General features: G+C 43.0%; 1 protein-coding gene across 3 annotated transcripts; it reads right to left on the reverse strand.

The window, feature by feature from the left end:
- Positions 1 to 15: 15 nt before the first annotated feature.
- On the reverse strand, positions 16 to 10891 carry LOC118414287. Of its 3 annotated transcripts, none has more exons than XM_035818228.1 (13): positions 10740 to 10891; positions 10430 to 10528; positions 8243 to 8405; positions 7843 to 7970; positions 7073 to 7239; positions 4586 to 6170; positions 4204 to 4353; positions 3471 to 3642; positions 2685 to 3321; positions 2435 to 2555; positions 2068 to 2200; positions 1627 to 1711; positions 16 to 1188 (listed from the first exon to the last, which is right to left on the reverse strand). In XM_035818228.1, exons 3-13 carry the CDS (start codon positions 8391 to 8393, stop codon positions 1119 to 1121), a joined length of 3399 nt encoding a protein of 1132 aa, XP_035674121.1. In that variant the 5' UTR covers positions 8394 to 8405; positions 10430 to 10528; positions 10740 to 10891; the 3' UTR covers positions 16 to 1118. The 3 variants fall into 3 exon arrangements, with proteins under 3 accessions (XP_035674121.1, XP_035674119.1, XP_035674120.1); XM_035818226.1 differs by having other exon boundaries at positions 3465 to 3642; XM_035818227.1 differs by lacking the exon at positions 10430 to 10528 and having other exon boundaries at positions 3465 to 3642; positions 10740 to 10853.
- Between the last annotated feature and the right edge of the window lie 5095 nt (positions 10892 to 15986).

Consider the following 15986-nt stretch of genomic DNA (forward strand, 5'->3'; position numbering starts at 1 on the left):
TTATCATGTTTTAATTGTTATTTTAGGGGACCACATATCATTATTTCTGTCCTTTGAGATGTTACTATAACGTTTTATTTCTTTATCTATTTCTCGTATAATGATCCTTGATAGAGATTAGATATTCAGAGCTAGAAGCACCATTTGCAAGGCAAGCGAATCAAACAAGACATCACGAAATGACGTTCTCACTTTCTGGCAAATATACAATATCCATATCATATTGTAAGACAATAGAGGTACTCAACTAAATTTAAAGCTACATGACACTGTGAACAGTAATTTTGTCTCTATATTGAATTCAATTCTTCAAGTGCTTGACACAAGAAGGCTTTGGTCACAAAAAGATGATATGTCAGAAAGTGGTCATGATCTTACTTCTTATAATCTGCTTTGCAGACTTCACGAACTTACTTGAAAATTTGGTATTACATTTTGCAAGCAGAAGAAGTATTTGATTACAGCTGTCAGCTATAGTCTTCACATCGCCTTCTAGGATGCTCTCTCAAGCATCTCTATGCTGATTAGGCCGCTTAGTCAGTATGCTCTACATAAGACGTTATTCACATTTCTTTGCATTTATAGTTAAACTAAGTATAACAAATGTCAAGAGACTCATTGGCATCAGCAGATTTTAATACATATCCAAATGCAAATACGTGTATAGGCAAATACATGCAATACTGCTGAAAGATACTGAAACCCACAATTGGTCACTCCTGATTGAACAATCAATATATCACAAGTTTACTCACGTTAACCATTGTTACCTAGAGAGTAAAATTTCAAGATTTATTTTGTATTTCTATTTCCTAATTTGTAGTTGACTGTACAAATTAGTGATTTCCCTTGCATCAATAAAAATTCTACATATGGTAATGATAAAATGATAATACAGGTAGTTTATAAGTTTATAAGCTTCAATGTGTGTCCCTTGTGCTTTGACTGAGCACCCACTTTCAATAATTTTTGACTATTTTTACCCAAAATGTCTAGGTCCTACACCAAAGTGTACATGTGTACTAAAATCTGAGAGTAGGGTCAATGTAAAGAGTTTTTGACAAAAATACTATTTGATCATTGCAGGACTTTGGGGATTTGTAACATGTTCCTTATTCTTACTTGATCCCTTTTGATGCCAGGTCAACTCTGACTCTCTGTAGATAAGTCGGATCAGGGTAGCCATAGCTGGAAGGGGAAAATATACAATGTATCTTGGTCAATCCTAGATACTAGTATATTCTCTGTATGCGCAATACAAATAGGTCTACATCCCTTGTCCAGTAAACGTGCTGTGTAGTTGTTCATAACGAATCTTAGTGAAATTAATTTTGATTGCTTATATGTCCTGCAAACAAATTCTGCAAAGAAAATCATATGTAGAAATTATCAGTTTCCATCACATTGAGCACAAGGGATGCTAATTAGAATGTGAAAATCCCCCTCTCAGATACTTGTATTAACCATCATAGGCCTGTACGTTTCATGGCAGATGCAGTGTGATTAGCTACGGAGGCCAGAATCTTTAAATAAATCATCATTTTTTAGCCTATAACGCCTGATCTGCCATTTTGCCTGCTGTCATAACGTATCTATCCAGTCATGTATGAAGGAGTACATGCTTACTTGGTGGGTCCTCCGTGTATGTTGGTCTTGTGGTGAATGTCGTTCCACACGATGGTGTTGGGCTGTCCTGTCGTCACAGACGTGCCTTCAAAATCACCAGAAAGTTGTATATTATGTGCATGCACCTAAAATGTGGATACCTAAAACATGCATTGGTCAATCTTTGAGTTAATGCCATGGCAGCACTCCCCATACACTCAACATGTTGAGTATGCCGTACCTCTAAACTCTAGGGCTGTGAAATACTTGGAATACGAATTCGAAATGCAGCTTGGATGGAAACGGACCTTGACAACAAAGCTTATAACTCGTCTATGTCCTTAATGACATATTTTAGCTAAAAACGTCGCCACATCATGTAAGAAATATGTGTAGAAGACAAATGGCAACAGCGAGAAGGATCGGCGAAACTCATGCTTAAAATTTGAGATACCAACTGACCAATGGTGAAGACGAGCCGACTGTCGAACGCCCTCCTGAGCAGACGAAGCACCTCCCTGCCCTCGGGACTTTCAGGTAGGTAGGCAGTGCGCATGTCACCACTGAAGCGTTGTCCCGGGTTAGGATGTTCTTTCTATTTGTAGCATAGACATTGTTTCACCTTCAATGTGTTGTGTTTTTTCATAACATCTAAGTTCAATATCGAGTGAGAGAAATGCGACCGTTCATGCACGATGTCCACAATGTTAGAATCTTACTTACAGGAACCTCATTTGCTGTGATTTCGAACTTTAAGAGCATACCAATTTTCCATCATCTATCACCCTGACAGGTAGAACATGTAACGTATATAGGAGTAGTGACGTACCCCCTGTGTGCCGCCCGGGATGTGGTAGTCTATGACGATGGTTCCGTACCTCTCGTACCCAGGCAGTCTGACACTCTGGTCCACTCTGTGCACCATGCTGCCGTCTGGCTGGTTTCCTCTCCTTGTAAAACGCAGATAATTTCTTTTAAAACACGCCTAACCATCCAAATTAACCATCTGATATACCAATCTGTCCCATTCTAACACTGGGCAATAGATATGGTACTGCATAATACTACAAGCATATTACCTGTTTCCGAGAGGCACTTTGCAGACAGGGCACTCCGGTTTGGACTTGATGGACATGTCAATGCAGGAACTGCAGAACGTGTGCTTACAGGCCAGCGTGCGCGGATCACTGACTCTCCCCAGACAGACGGGGCATTTTTCGTCCTCCTCGATTTCATCTGATGAGTCATCGCTGAAGTCAGCCGCGGTGGCAGCTAGATTCCTCACATGTCCACGATGAGACTGAGTGTTCTCTTCCGTGTTGAAGTTGCATGCCACATTCCCCACTCTAACGTAATTTGGTTTACTCCCGCTATAATCACGGCTACGTGCGTGCGCTCCTCGCTGGGTCACAGACCCCGTTTTGCCGCCACGCCCTTCTTTCCCTTTGCCGCCAGTAAAGACGTACAGGTGAGCGTCTTTGTCTCCTGCACCTGACGCACTTGAAGACCCAGCTCCTTGACCCACCAAAGCTGTCAAAACGCCACTGTCGGCCAGGTGTTGAGAGAACACCTGGACAAACGCCGCCGTCGTTTTGGCGTCAATGTTGACCAGACGGATTTCCTTCAGGAGACTGTCAGGCGTCTGATAATCTTCGAACGCAGAGATGACGCGAAACATGACGTCGGCACACACCGCTTTGGGAAATCCGGCAATACCTGAAGGAGAAAACAGACATTTGTTATCTGATCTTAACTCTAAAGTAATTCTTACATGTTTGGAGGCTTGAACAAATTCGACAAACGGTCGACTCCACCATCTATGCAGTACTAAAGAAAGTCACTGATAGGGTGTATCTAACCTGAACGTATTGCTGGTATGGCGATGGAGTTGACCTTCAGATCAAACTCGGCGATGTTTAGGAGATCCAGGAAGGTGGAGAACAGTTGCCGATGGTCGGTTTGGTCACGTGACGACTGTGGACTCACAGTGTGCACGACATGCTGGCAGCGCAGTCGGCCTCCGGGAGTCCAGATAGACTGGAATAGTTCGAGGTGGAATAGTTCAAGGTCAGCATCAGAGCGCTAAAGGATACGGACTGTATATGTGTGTAGAATACTGTCATCGAGGCGTGCTATTTGCGTGCATACAACAACCTTCGTCAAGTGCCACTGATCACATCTGACATGTTGCACTCTTTCCTTGTCCTGATACTGTACTTAACCTCACATAATAGTAGCCACAATACTGCGCTTGCGTGGAGTTAGGGTTTGCGTGGAGTTAGGGTTATGTTTATGTTTATTTTTAGAATAAAGTAGAGTTACGGTTAAAGTTGAGGAAAGGCTTTAGGTCAGGGTAAGGGTTATGGTTTCATTTAGGGTTGGGGTTAGGGTTAGGGTTTGGGCTGAGGTTAGGGTTCAGAGAGTTAGTCTCTACAGCGCGACCCTACTTTCAAAAACCATTTGGACTTCTGTCTGAAAATTACCACGCCCCATGAGTATGACGCTTTACACTCCCCTCAGGTGTATTACCAACCCCTAAGCAGTGTTGGAATGATAATTTGGCAGTCGACAATTATTTGGTGTGACACGTGTACTGACCTGTCCTGCCGACAGACGCCCATGCCTCCTGATGTAGTCCACACAGGCCCGCCTGATCTCTGGTCCTCCTGCGTCACTGATCGCCCTAGCAATGCCTCCCGCACTGTCCAGACTCTCGTTGTTACAGGACACGATGACATCTGCCACTTCCTATTAAAATAGAAACGAAGGGAGGTTTTAAAACCAGACACTTGGTTTCATGGAATATGAGACAATGTTCATAAGTGTCCACACGTTGGGATTCACTAGGATGGGTCACTGCTGGGAGGAGGAAATTAAAGACACCAATTCACTACGTAGAGTGATATACATGCACATACATTTACTTCTAGGGTTTTCCATCCTTCTCTTATCATCACGTCGATAGAGCAAAACAAAATACCTGTGTAATGTCCCCCTGGTATATGAACACTTTGACTCCGGTTTTCGTCATGAATTCCAGCCTACCCCGTGACATGTGACATGTCTTGATCTCTCCGGGCGGACCTTCCTTGTCAGCAGTACCTCCTGAACGTCCGGCCTTCACACCGTCTGCGCTCAGGTCACTGCGACTTGCTGACGCTGTGATGGGTTGTATGCTATCAATAGGGCTGTTTCCTTGTGCCAACAGTTTAGACCTCACGCCCTTTGAACGTGCACCTACATTGCTGGTGCCACCCTCAGTCACCTCCGGTACATCTCCGCTTCCCGTGGAGTCGGCTTCAAAGCCAGAATGGCTTTGTGCGATCTTGTCCCACTTGGAAACGTTCCTTCCCTCGAAGCCGATGTTCTTTGTGTCAAAACCAACGCCAAGACTGTCTGCCACTGCTGCCCGGTACGCTTGCGGTCCATTGTTTGCACCCTTGTATGTGGTGGCATCGTTGGCAGGTGCTGTAGATGCATCTGTGGTTTGTGCCGGTCGCCTGCTCCGTCTATGCGCTGGATCGGGTATGCTGAGAACTTCATAGAACTTAGCCCTTGCCTTTCTCACCATGTCGTCTTCACCACAAAATACTACCATTTTTTCCTTGTCGTTCAGTCTGATGAAAACTTTGTCGTGTTCTCGTTTTATCATTTCCAGAACAAATCGTATGCTTTCTATGGGGATGTGAACCTCTGCTAGATTCGCATGGTGGGGACGATGGTTCTTAAACATCTCTTGATACAAGGATACGAAGGTTCCATACGCTTCTTCCAGATCACGGCGGGAGCATTGTTCATTAGGCTTGATACCAATGCGATCTGTACTGTTCTCCATCTTAATCATGACTTTGAACTTGTCTTGAATAGCGGCCAGCTTGTCTTTGTGCATGTGGACGATGTATGCCATGATATCAGAATCCACAGTTACGTGTTTGGCGGACGATTTCGTGACAGGCCGCATTGCATCATCGGACTCTTCAGACGAATCGTCACGGTTCAATTGATAGTCCTTCGCTGTAAGCACACTAGGCTGTCGTGTAGTTTTGGTTATTTCACTTGCCGATTCTGCTGATGCTTTATTCTCAATGACCGCCACGGAGGCGTCGGCACTTGTGTCTGACAAGGATTCCCTTTCTGCTGCTGTTGGATGAGATATCCAACAATTTCCCCTTTTGTCGCCCATGCCATCATCAGACGACTCATCAGATGACAGTGAATTTTCAAGGACTACGTTTGCTCTGGTTGACTTCTGTGTTGCTGTTGTCAACACTTTTACTGCTTCTTCCGCATCAACCTCTGTCGTGACATCTACCGGCAACACTTTTTCTTTTGTGGTCGCTGCGCTGTTAGGCTCCTCCGACCATATCCCCACCTTTGTGTTAGGCACCGCCATAGAGTTCTGCTGCTCAACCTCTCCCCATGCAACCTTTGCTTCAGTCGACATTGCATCTCGAGAACTGGCGCGGTCCTCCTCTCCAACACCATTGTTCCTACATGTCTGTCCGCTCTCCACTGCCTCTTCCATGGTTTCGTCGTCCTGGAAATATCTTCGTTGTAGAAGGCACCTGATATCGGTAAAGGGAAAGTGCATTACGATTAAAATAAGACGCAAATTGGTCACTACTGTTTCTGTCCTTGGTGCTGATAGGTCACTATTGTTTAAGGCCAATCAAATCTATCATCTTCAATGTACCTTGTACCGAAAATATTGGTGGAAAATAACAGATTGTATTTTCAAGTTGTATATTCTTTATTACAGCTAGAAGTGCAGGGGGGGGGGTCCCAGGCGTCTTTGAGATGCAACAACTAGAAACTACTCGCCGGGCAGTGTCTGGCCAACACTGCCCTCCGCAACAAAGAAGGAAACGCCGATGACAGCCGGATGCAGCTTAGGATGGCGAGGAGAACAGAGAGATATCTGTATGATGTAAGCAGCCTGTAGTTCAATGACTAACTCTCCTTTTATATCAAACACGTGTCCCCAGGTGCTCAGTAGCCTGTACCCACCATGAGTTTTTCACCTGTCCCCTTGTGCCCTGTAGCCTGTACCCACCATGAGTTCTCCACCCGTCCCCAGGTGCCCTGTAGTTTGTACCCACCATGAGTTTTACACCTGTCCCCAGGTGCCCTGCAGCCTGTACCCACCATGAGTTTTACACCTGTCCCCAGGTGCCCTGCAGCCTGTACCCACCATGAGTTTTCCACCTGTCCCCACGTGCCCTGTAGCCTGTACCCACCATGAGTCTTCCACCCGTCCCCAGGTGCCCTGCAGCCTGTACCCACCATGAGTTTTTCACCTGTCCCCTTGTGCCCTGCAGCCTGTACCCACCGTGCGTTCTCCACCTGTCCCCAGGTGCCTTGCAGCCTGTACCCACCATGAGTTTTTCACCTGTCCCCTTGTGCCCTGCAGCCTGTACCCACCGTGAGTTTTCCACCCGTCCCCAGGTGCCCTGTAGCCTGTACCCACCGTGCGTTCTCCACCTGTCCCCAGGTGCCCTGCAGCCTGTACCCGCCCGGCTCACGGACCCACGTGACGCCTGTCTGTGCGGACAGCGCGGCCATGATCTCCTCCGGACATTCGGCCAGGTCAGGGACCTCTGCAGGGGTCACCAGTGCGACTACTGAGGCGAACACCTGCGGAGAAATTCAAACATTTCAGAACTTGTCTTACCCAGCACAGGATCGGCAGGGTACCAATAATAAGGTCCTGATTGCCCTATTAATTTACATGATTGATGACAACAAAATTATAATTCCATAGTGATGATGAGGGGCATTTCATTCAGGGAAGTTAACTTATTAACTTTTAAGGTCAACATTATTAGAAACGGAATCATGTAAACATGGCCTCAATTACATAACTTATGAGAAACATGCTAAGATTAGATGGTCAAATAATATACTTAATGCAAAGAGTGCATTGTGTGCATTGCATGCTAATGAGAAACATTCATAATAATAAAAAGGTTAACATCGACGTGATTATGTGGTACAGTGGTGGTGAAACTCCATGTATCTATGCTTTCATGTTCACGTCCCGTTTTCTTGTTCTGCTTTATGTTGAACTGTCAAAAATGTCAAACTTGAAACATGTAACGTTATCTCAAATTATTTTGCCATCTAACATGTGTAGGAAGCCATTATTCAAATTTCGATAGCGCCTCATGCTGGGCTAAAATGTGCTCGTCAGAAACACTAAGAAAGACTATAAAACCATGTTCTGTGATGTCACTGCACCTTTTTCGTGAGTCTGTTGCCTTTCTTTGCCCCCAGACTGGTACTTTTTGTCCCCGCGAGCGACTCTACCTTCACGGGGACAGACTGTTTCCCCAGACGGTGCGAGCGGTTCACAACACGTGCAGCCACTGCCGAAAATAGTGTCATGATCAGAAGACAATTTGTGTTATTTATATCTACGAGAAACAAGATAGAAGAAGATAGTGTCGTCATGATGCTGTGGTGCAAATGTTCACGTTTAGCCCCGCTCCGATTTAGCATTGTTTTGGTAGACGAGAGGTACAAGAAGCACATTGCATGGGGTACCAAAGCATTCATACGTTCTGAATAATGCTGTGCAGTGTAAAAAGGTAGATTCAACTTATAATGCAGAAAAATGGCGGTGATGACGTAACGTTACCTTCAGCAGAATAGAACGTGACCTTGGCCTGGAAGTCGACCTTCTCGATGTCCCCTCCGCCGGTACTCCTCTTACCGAAGTGGATCTCTATCTTGTCCCCTGTCAGGTCCGCAGGGATGGATGACACCATCACCGTCCTCTCGGCCGCCATCTTGGCCAAGTTCTGGATAACACGTTCCCTCCTTTATAATCGTTTAAGAAATCAATACCTATTGAGTAACTTTTTTATGGATGACAACTTCATGTCTCCCTCACGCTTGGGTGGGATCTGCCCCTTACTTGATTTATTCACTAAACATGAATGGAAGTAAGCAAATATCGATCATTTCAAAGTCGTATCCATGTTTTGATTCCGTGCTGCTGTGCTGTAGGATAAACCATAGACCACCCCACCCCACCCTACTCAATTTGCAGCTGAATTCGAACAGAATTCCCCATTCCATTTATGCATGTTGACGCTATTTACCTTTGCCAGAATGGCTAAGGTTATGTTTTGAGCGTGTTTGTGTGTCTGTGTGTGTGTGTGTCTGTCAACAGCATAACTCGAGAAGCCTTGGATGGATCCTGATGATATTTGGTAGGTGGGTAGGGGTCGGAAAAACAAAGGTCAAGTTCGATAATGGGCCCCCTAGCGGCTTGCTAAGGTACTGCAGCTGAAACTCAATTTTTGATATCTCGTGTTCTGGACATGCTGTGGTCATGATTTTTAAGTGGTAGATAGCCCTCGAGACAAAGAGTAAGTGCTGTGAGTTTGGGCCCCCTAGCGGCTTTTTTGGAACTGCAGGCGCCGGTTTCCATTCAAACTTTGGAGGAGAATAACTCGAGATAGTGTTGATGGATCGTCATGATTTTTGGTATGTAGATAGAATGAGTGATGACTTACATAATGGAATACTAATTATGCAAATCAACAGCTAATTTGCATAATTGATGAGGAAAATTTATAAATCCACTGCATTCCATGATAGGACTTTCAAACTTGTCACATATGTAGCTGGGAAGGAGAGAAATGTCGATAGATATCAATTATGCAAATGATGACCTCATGAGAAAATATGAACATGTTGACGCGGATCATCATGTTTTTTTGGTATGTAGGTAGCGTAAGTGAAGACCTACATAATGAGATACCAATTATGCAAATCAACAGCTAATGTGCATAATTAAAATGAGGATATTTTATAAATTCACTACAATCCATGATAGGACTTTAAAACTTGTCACATTTGAAGCTGAGAAAGAGAGAAATGTCAATACATATTTATCATGCAAATGATGATCTCATTTGCATAATTAATGAGAAAATATGAACGTGTTGACTGATCGTCATGATTTTTGGCATGTAGATAGCCTAAGTGAAGACTTATATAATGTGATACTTATTATGCAAATTAACAGCTAATTTGCATAATTGATTAGGAAAAGTTCATAAATCCACTGCATTCCATTATAGTACTTTCATCAAAGTTGTCACATATGTAACTGAGAAAGAGGAAAGAGAGTAACTCAGTAAGAGTGTATTTAAAGACTTTGAAAGAGAATAAGTCAAGAATGGATCAAAGGATCATCATGATTTTGGTATGCTGATAGCTTAAGTAATGCTTGATACAATTTGATATCAGTTAATTGTAACTTGGGATCTAATTTGCATAATCAATGCCCAAATCTTATAAACCAACTCCAAACATATAATTATAAAGAAAATGAAATGAGTAACGCATTTGTCTACAGACATCATTCTACATAACAAACCTGGTTTATTTGGCAAAGGTATGTGTTCGTGGAACTCTAGTTTCCAATGGATTAGGGAAGGGAACTCCCTTTTCCAACTTTCCTTCAAGTTAAGTAGCACTCAATAGTGTTTTCACTGACCATAGTTTGCACTTCCTCAATCACATGGGTCTTTATAGTAGTGATACGAAGGGGGAGGGGGGAAATAAACTGTCAAACACCAGTTATTAATGAATATGAATGCCAGTTTCACACAGAACAAGCATACGGTTTGATGCAGTTTCGTATACAATGTCAATGAGGACAATATGACGCTACACAAACAATTCTACACAAAAAGTCATGTCCTTCCTTAAAAGACATTTTCTCATCGCAAGAACGCTTCCATGTAGTTTTCCCTTGCTTCGTAGTACGTCAACGTTAACGTTAACGTTATTAAGACACACTACAACTCACCTGCACAGGTGGTACCTGCCTTTCACTGTCGAAGTGTCAGACGTTATTCTGGACAGAGGCTCACGACGTGGTAACTGCTTGTGTGAACCTGTGTAGTCGCTGTTTCGGGTCATAAAGGTAGAAGTGTGCCGAAAGTGAAACTTAACGTGATTCTCCTACTAGTATGTTACCTTGCTGGTTTTGTCGAGTGGAACGACTTATCACACTTGAACTTTCGGATCGTGGGAATAGTCGATTTGCTTTCAGTGCCATTAGATAATGAAATCAAGATATAATCGATCAATTGATTCATTACGATTGTCCTAAGTACCTTAAGGTAAGACTGATACCCTCTCTTGTCCCCAAGACTGCCACAACAAGCACACAAAGGCTTGAGGAATGAACCCGGAAGTAAGGTGGTGACAAGGCAACAGGGCGGCCAGGTGAAAGGGGAAGTTCCGTGACGTCACATCGTGTTTATGATCTGGCAGTCGACGAGTCGGGCCAGCCATTAATATTAACAACGTTGTGTTCTAGTATGTCTGGATCTCCGGGAACTATAGCACCATTGCTGACGTTTTCTCCTTCAGCAGAGCTTTAAAGATCTGTTCCCGAAACTGGCCTTAATTTGGAAAATTAGAGTTCGGCGACCTCATACCTTCATGAAATATTTAGAGCTTTTGTAAATTTTATGCAAATCACCTAGTATACACATTTACATGATTTATGCATGGTGATGTTCATCCTTGACTAACATACACACATCACAAGTGTAAAATCATTAAGCGGTTTTACATTTATTGAATATACTATGCAAATTAGTTCCTCATTTGCGTATTTGGTATCTGCATATGTTCCACCAATCATAATTTACATGTGTTACATTGTCCAGTTATTGAAAACAATGGAATTATGCCATTTCCACATTAATTATACAAATTAAGTCCTCATTTGCATAACATGTATATCATTATGAACATCTTTGCCTAGGCTACCCGCAGGCCTAAAATGATGTCAATCCGTCATTCCTTTCTGCAGTTATCCTCTTTGGAATGTCTTGACAAAAATGCCCTACAGTTCCAAAAATAAACGTTAGGAGACTGAAACTTACTCCACTTTTGCATGACGCTGATAGCTATCTACCTCTAAAATGTCAAGACCATATCATGTCCGGGACAAGAGTTACATTGAAAAACTGCTATGATAGATTATTCTCATTAATTATGCAAATATGTTGTGATCAAGCGCTCGTTATTTGTTTTAGAACAGAAAGACATAGAATCCGGGAATCCGAGAAGCCGGGTCCCGTTGCAACCATGAAACTGCGGGAGTTTGTTTCGGTTTTTTAAGATGATTGCTAAAAAATTATTTGTTAGTAAACATTGAACAAAGAAAGAACTGCTTTTAAAACATATTTAAATGTTCGCTCCTGTCAGCCACCCCGTTATCCCTGGTCATATTTACTTCCTCGTTCCAAATGTCCCAAGTCCACGCTAGTCAAGTGCACTTCTGACATTATAAATTTCACATTTTCTTTTAAGTCTCAAACTGAATGAACGCATACTGATATTCTGTACATAAATAAAGTTTCAACTAATTTTGTAATACTTGTTGTTTATTGAAGTTTTAATAATGTAACTGTGTAGTTTTGTGAACACAAGCGTAATCTAGACAACCGAGGTTGCTCTGTATGTACTTTATGCGTCTGCTGAATAAACCAATCAGTATCATCGTTACAGGTCACACGTCAAACAATAGCACACGTAAACAAGTAATCGTGCTATTTCAAACGGTATGTGAAACTGTACAGGAACAGGTTAAAGCACTCCATAAAATGTGATTAGCCTGTAAAAAATGACACTCCAGTCGTAAAACTACCAATAATGATAAAGTTGATAGATGTAGCGTGACCAACAGTCAAGAATGGAAGAAAGAAATGTTCAGGACTCGTGACTTAAATGAATAAAGCTGCTCTTTATTATCAGTCCAGCTGAGGTTTGGGAAGGTTGTTGTCTGGGAAACTAAGAAAGTGGTAAATACGAGTGGACAGCAGTACATCATGTCAGTCCAGCTGAAATATATCGGGATAAACCTAAATACCGGTATATTGGATACAGCAATCCCCAACTCTGATAGCGCCTATGGTGACATTACAATACAACATGGAGCCATGTTGTTCTACAGTAGATAAAGCTCACCTACATAAACTACGCAGCAGCTAATCTACGGTGTTTTCATTAGACAATGTTTGGTTATAGGCTAGTCCATTTCAGCTTGATTTGGAGAGGATATTCTATGGAAAAAGGTTTTCAAAACCAGGGTAGGAGATGTGTTGAGAGTGGTGAAATGAGGGGGCTAATCGAGAACGTCTGGAACTGGAATAGCATATACCATTGATACCAGTCAAATAGTAAAGAACAAATGAAATGGCATCTGGCTGAGAAAAACACCATGAGAGGAGGCAGATAAACATTTTCAACAGTGACACCGCTCGTCTTTCCCAATCGCTTCGTCCAGTCCAGTGTGTTAACGATATGTTATATGCGAATAGATCATACATGCGACACACAATTAGTACATTTTGTCGACGTAGGAGGCAGTAGAACTTGATGAATGCCCATAGCTCTGGCCTATCGTTTGGGGTGTGCCTGGTTTCTTTCTTTTTTTATAATAGGAAACAGATCAGAATCAATACCCATACGGAAGTCATCCCCAGTCAAATTTGTTTTTCCAAATCTAATATCTAAGCAGGTGGAAAGTTGCTACGTGTCTCTTCTACACAATACTGTAGTTAGAAACAAGAGACGATTTTCGCTAATCTGCATAGAGATTACATTTAGGCCATTGTCCTCTCTTCAACTGTCGTCTCAAACATACTGACGGGTAAAACAGAAAAGCCTTCTCAATAATGGTACTTGCTTTGATAAGAAATTACAAAATTGAAGCCACGATGTGCCCCACGATGACAAGAAGGTTGGCCTCAGCAGAAACGGGAAGAAACAGCTGCGATCAGCTGGTACATCGCCAGGTGACGCTTTAGATGGTGTGAACAGCTAAAAGACACCTGGGAAAGGAGGCACACCAAAAGGGCGGTTAACGTTATAGTGTTCCACTGTGGAAAACTGACGTCGAAATAAATACATGATTTCCTTTCTTCTTTTTCATACACGTTAGCTTATTGCACATTGTAGTTCATACATGTCCTATTGGTGACGTTAGATGACAAGGAAATCATTAGAAACACTTGGACCATGCCAATCGAATACATGTATATGCAGGCCGGGCTACCCTGGTCCATTAATTACCCATGAGTCATAGAAATAAGCGCATGTTCCATCCCAACACGTACCTTTTCCCACAGTAGTAATCACAGCACTTGTAGCTCCCTTCCTCCTCCGGGTGCTGCTCATCGCAGTCGGTGTCGCTACTGCAGCTGTGGACGCAGCCGAAGGCCGTCCAGGCGTACCAGTCGGACAAGGTGGAATGGGCGGACTGGGCGGGGCAGGACCCGTCATTCTCCCCGTCCCCGCCGTCCCGCTTCAGCACTGTGGATAAAGATGGGTACATTAGCCACACCTTAATTTATTACAAGGTATATTCAATTCAAAGGAAATGTCAGTTACTCAAAATTTCATCATCACATCAAAACGTTCGATTTTCGTGGCTTCCTTACTGTATCATGTTATTGAGTTCATCATCGGGTTAGCCGGGCCCGGACTTTTCAAAACTTCCAACTTTTCGTACATCGTAATGTTTCTGCTAGTAATGTATGCTTTTGGTTGCCATTTTGTTGTTACTTATGTCTTTATTTTGTATTCATGTTAAGCGGTGGCAACAACACATATACTTTGCTCATTATTTCAACAAGCTTTTATGCCATGGTGAATACGTAACAATACACGCCATGCACAAATAGCTATGGTCAAAGTGATGTATACTTGTGTAAAAACTCCCTGCATAGGACAGTATGTTGATGAAAATATCCTACAATATATGCATAATTCTATGATGACTAAAATACTTCACATCCAATGAAAAGCTTGTGAGAACATGATTGACTACGTTTGAAACGAATTCTACATAATGGATTCAGCAAGACGTTAGCTACTATCGTATAATTGACAAGTTAAGCAAATTCAGATCAATCAATGCAGGCACATTTGTTTTGTCATCATTACAAGAGTGGAAATCGGAATATGGAACAATAAATTGAACAAATGTACTTCTTAAAAACCATGTAATAAGCACAAGGTAATTCTGAGCCTTTCCTTTCCAATTTCGTTAGCATTTTGCCAATTCAAGGCATCACGCCAGACAAAGCACATGTGTCCTCTGGGACTTCATTACCCCTAGCCCGGCTACTGGGAGTTCGGCTTCCGCAAATCCCCCGGCTTGCAGCGTGGTTAGTAATAAAACTAACGAATCGTAGGTAATATGTGCACATCTAAATGCCTCCTCTTTTTTACAATGTGACAAGAAGGCACCCAATCAGCAAATCCTACTGACTTCTGTCGGAATGGAAATGGGAAGCTTGTCATCAGGGGCACTTGCTCAATTTGCCCCCCCCCCCCCTCCATGCCAAAAAACTCAGACTTTGGGCTAAAATGATGATAAATGTTTTGACCCCCACCACGGTTGTTAGTTGAGGAATTCCGTTTAAGATTGCATGCTATTGTAGTACGGTTTGCCACTGTAATTGCATTATTGAGAGAGGGTAACTGAGAGAGGACGTCAAGAAAATCCAGCACCATGCCAAGTAGCAGCATGACGCTGCTTTGTCTTGGTTAAAGGGAGTTATATTGGGTCCAGATCTCTAATGGAGTGATTTTAAAACACGTCATGAGAGAACGGGACTGGAGCCAATTTCCAATACCTGGAGGCAAGTCGAATTATACGGTAAAAAAATGATGGAACAAGACGTCATTACTCGGAACGTGGTTGCTGCCACTTCTGAGAATGCAGGGAAAACTTCAAATGAATCACGGTGAATCCACCTGAGGATAGGACAAGGTGAAGGCCGGTGAATCAACCTCATAATGATTCTGACAAGGAAGGAAGGTAAAATCTGACAGGATCACAACGAAGTGGCTTGTCTATCACAATCCTAAGCCCTCTCTTTGTGCTGAGCCCACGGTGGAACTCACAACGTGGAGATCCTACGCCTCATCCGCACAGCAACCAGAACCTGCTGCGTCTGTTGTTAAGATCCTCCCAAGCGTGGCTTTAAAGTGAACATGCCAAACATACACATTTCTGACTATACATCTACGGGGGAGGAGGGGATTCGCGGAGGGCACATGCCATGTTTAAGCAATGGCGTGCTGTAGCAGGCAGAATTGATAATACATACATACAGCAACTTTCAACGGACAACGACTCGTACGCGTGGTGGTCACTGCCTTATCAAGCATGCGTATAAGATATCTTCGTGGAATTGCCAGTTGCGTTTTCATTTCGGCTGCATCGTCGAAGCTTCGTCGAGTTTTAGATTTTAGCCAGTTGTGAAAGCAGATCTTGAGTTACTTTGTAAGGGAAGTCCCATTTCAACACCTGAGCAAGAATTTTGTCCAGTATCAAA

Source organism: Branchiostoma floridae, chromosome 4, assembly GCF_000003815.2.
Source record: "Branchiostoma floridae strain S238N-H82 chromosome 4, Bfl_VNyyK, whole genome shotgun sequence".
In the NCBI taxonomy this organism is placed as follows: Eukaryota; Metazoa; Chordata; class Leptocardii; order Amphioxiformes; family Branchiostomatidae; genus Branchiostoma; species Branchiostoma floridae.

Excerpts from the sequence above, each read along its gene's own strand:
- LOC118414287 (XM_035818226.1), bottom strand. The coding sequence starts at position 8,393 with ATGGCGGCCGAGAGGACGGTGATGGTGTCATCCATCCCTGCGGACCTG. Across the intron at positions 7,971-8,242 it reads CACGTTCTATTCTGCTGAAG|TGGCTGCACGTGTTGTGAAC; the intron begins GTAACGTTACGT and ends TATTTTCGGCAG. Across the intron at positions 4,354-4,585 it reads ACCAGGGGGACATTACACAG|GAAGTGGCAGATGTCATCGT; the intron begins GTATTTTGTTTT and ends CTATTTTAATAG.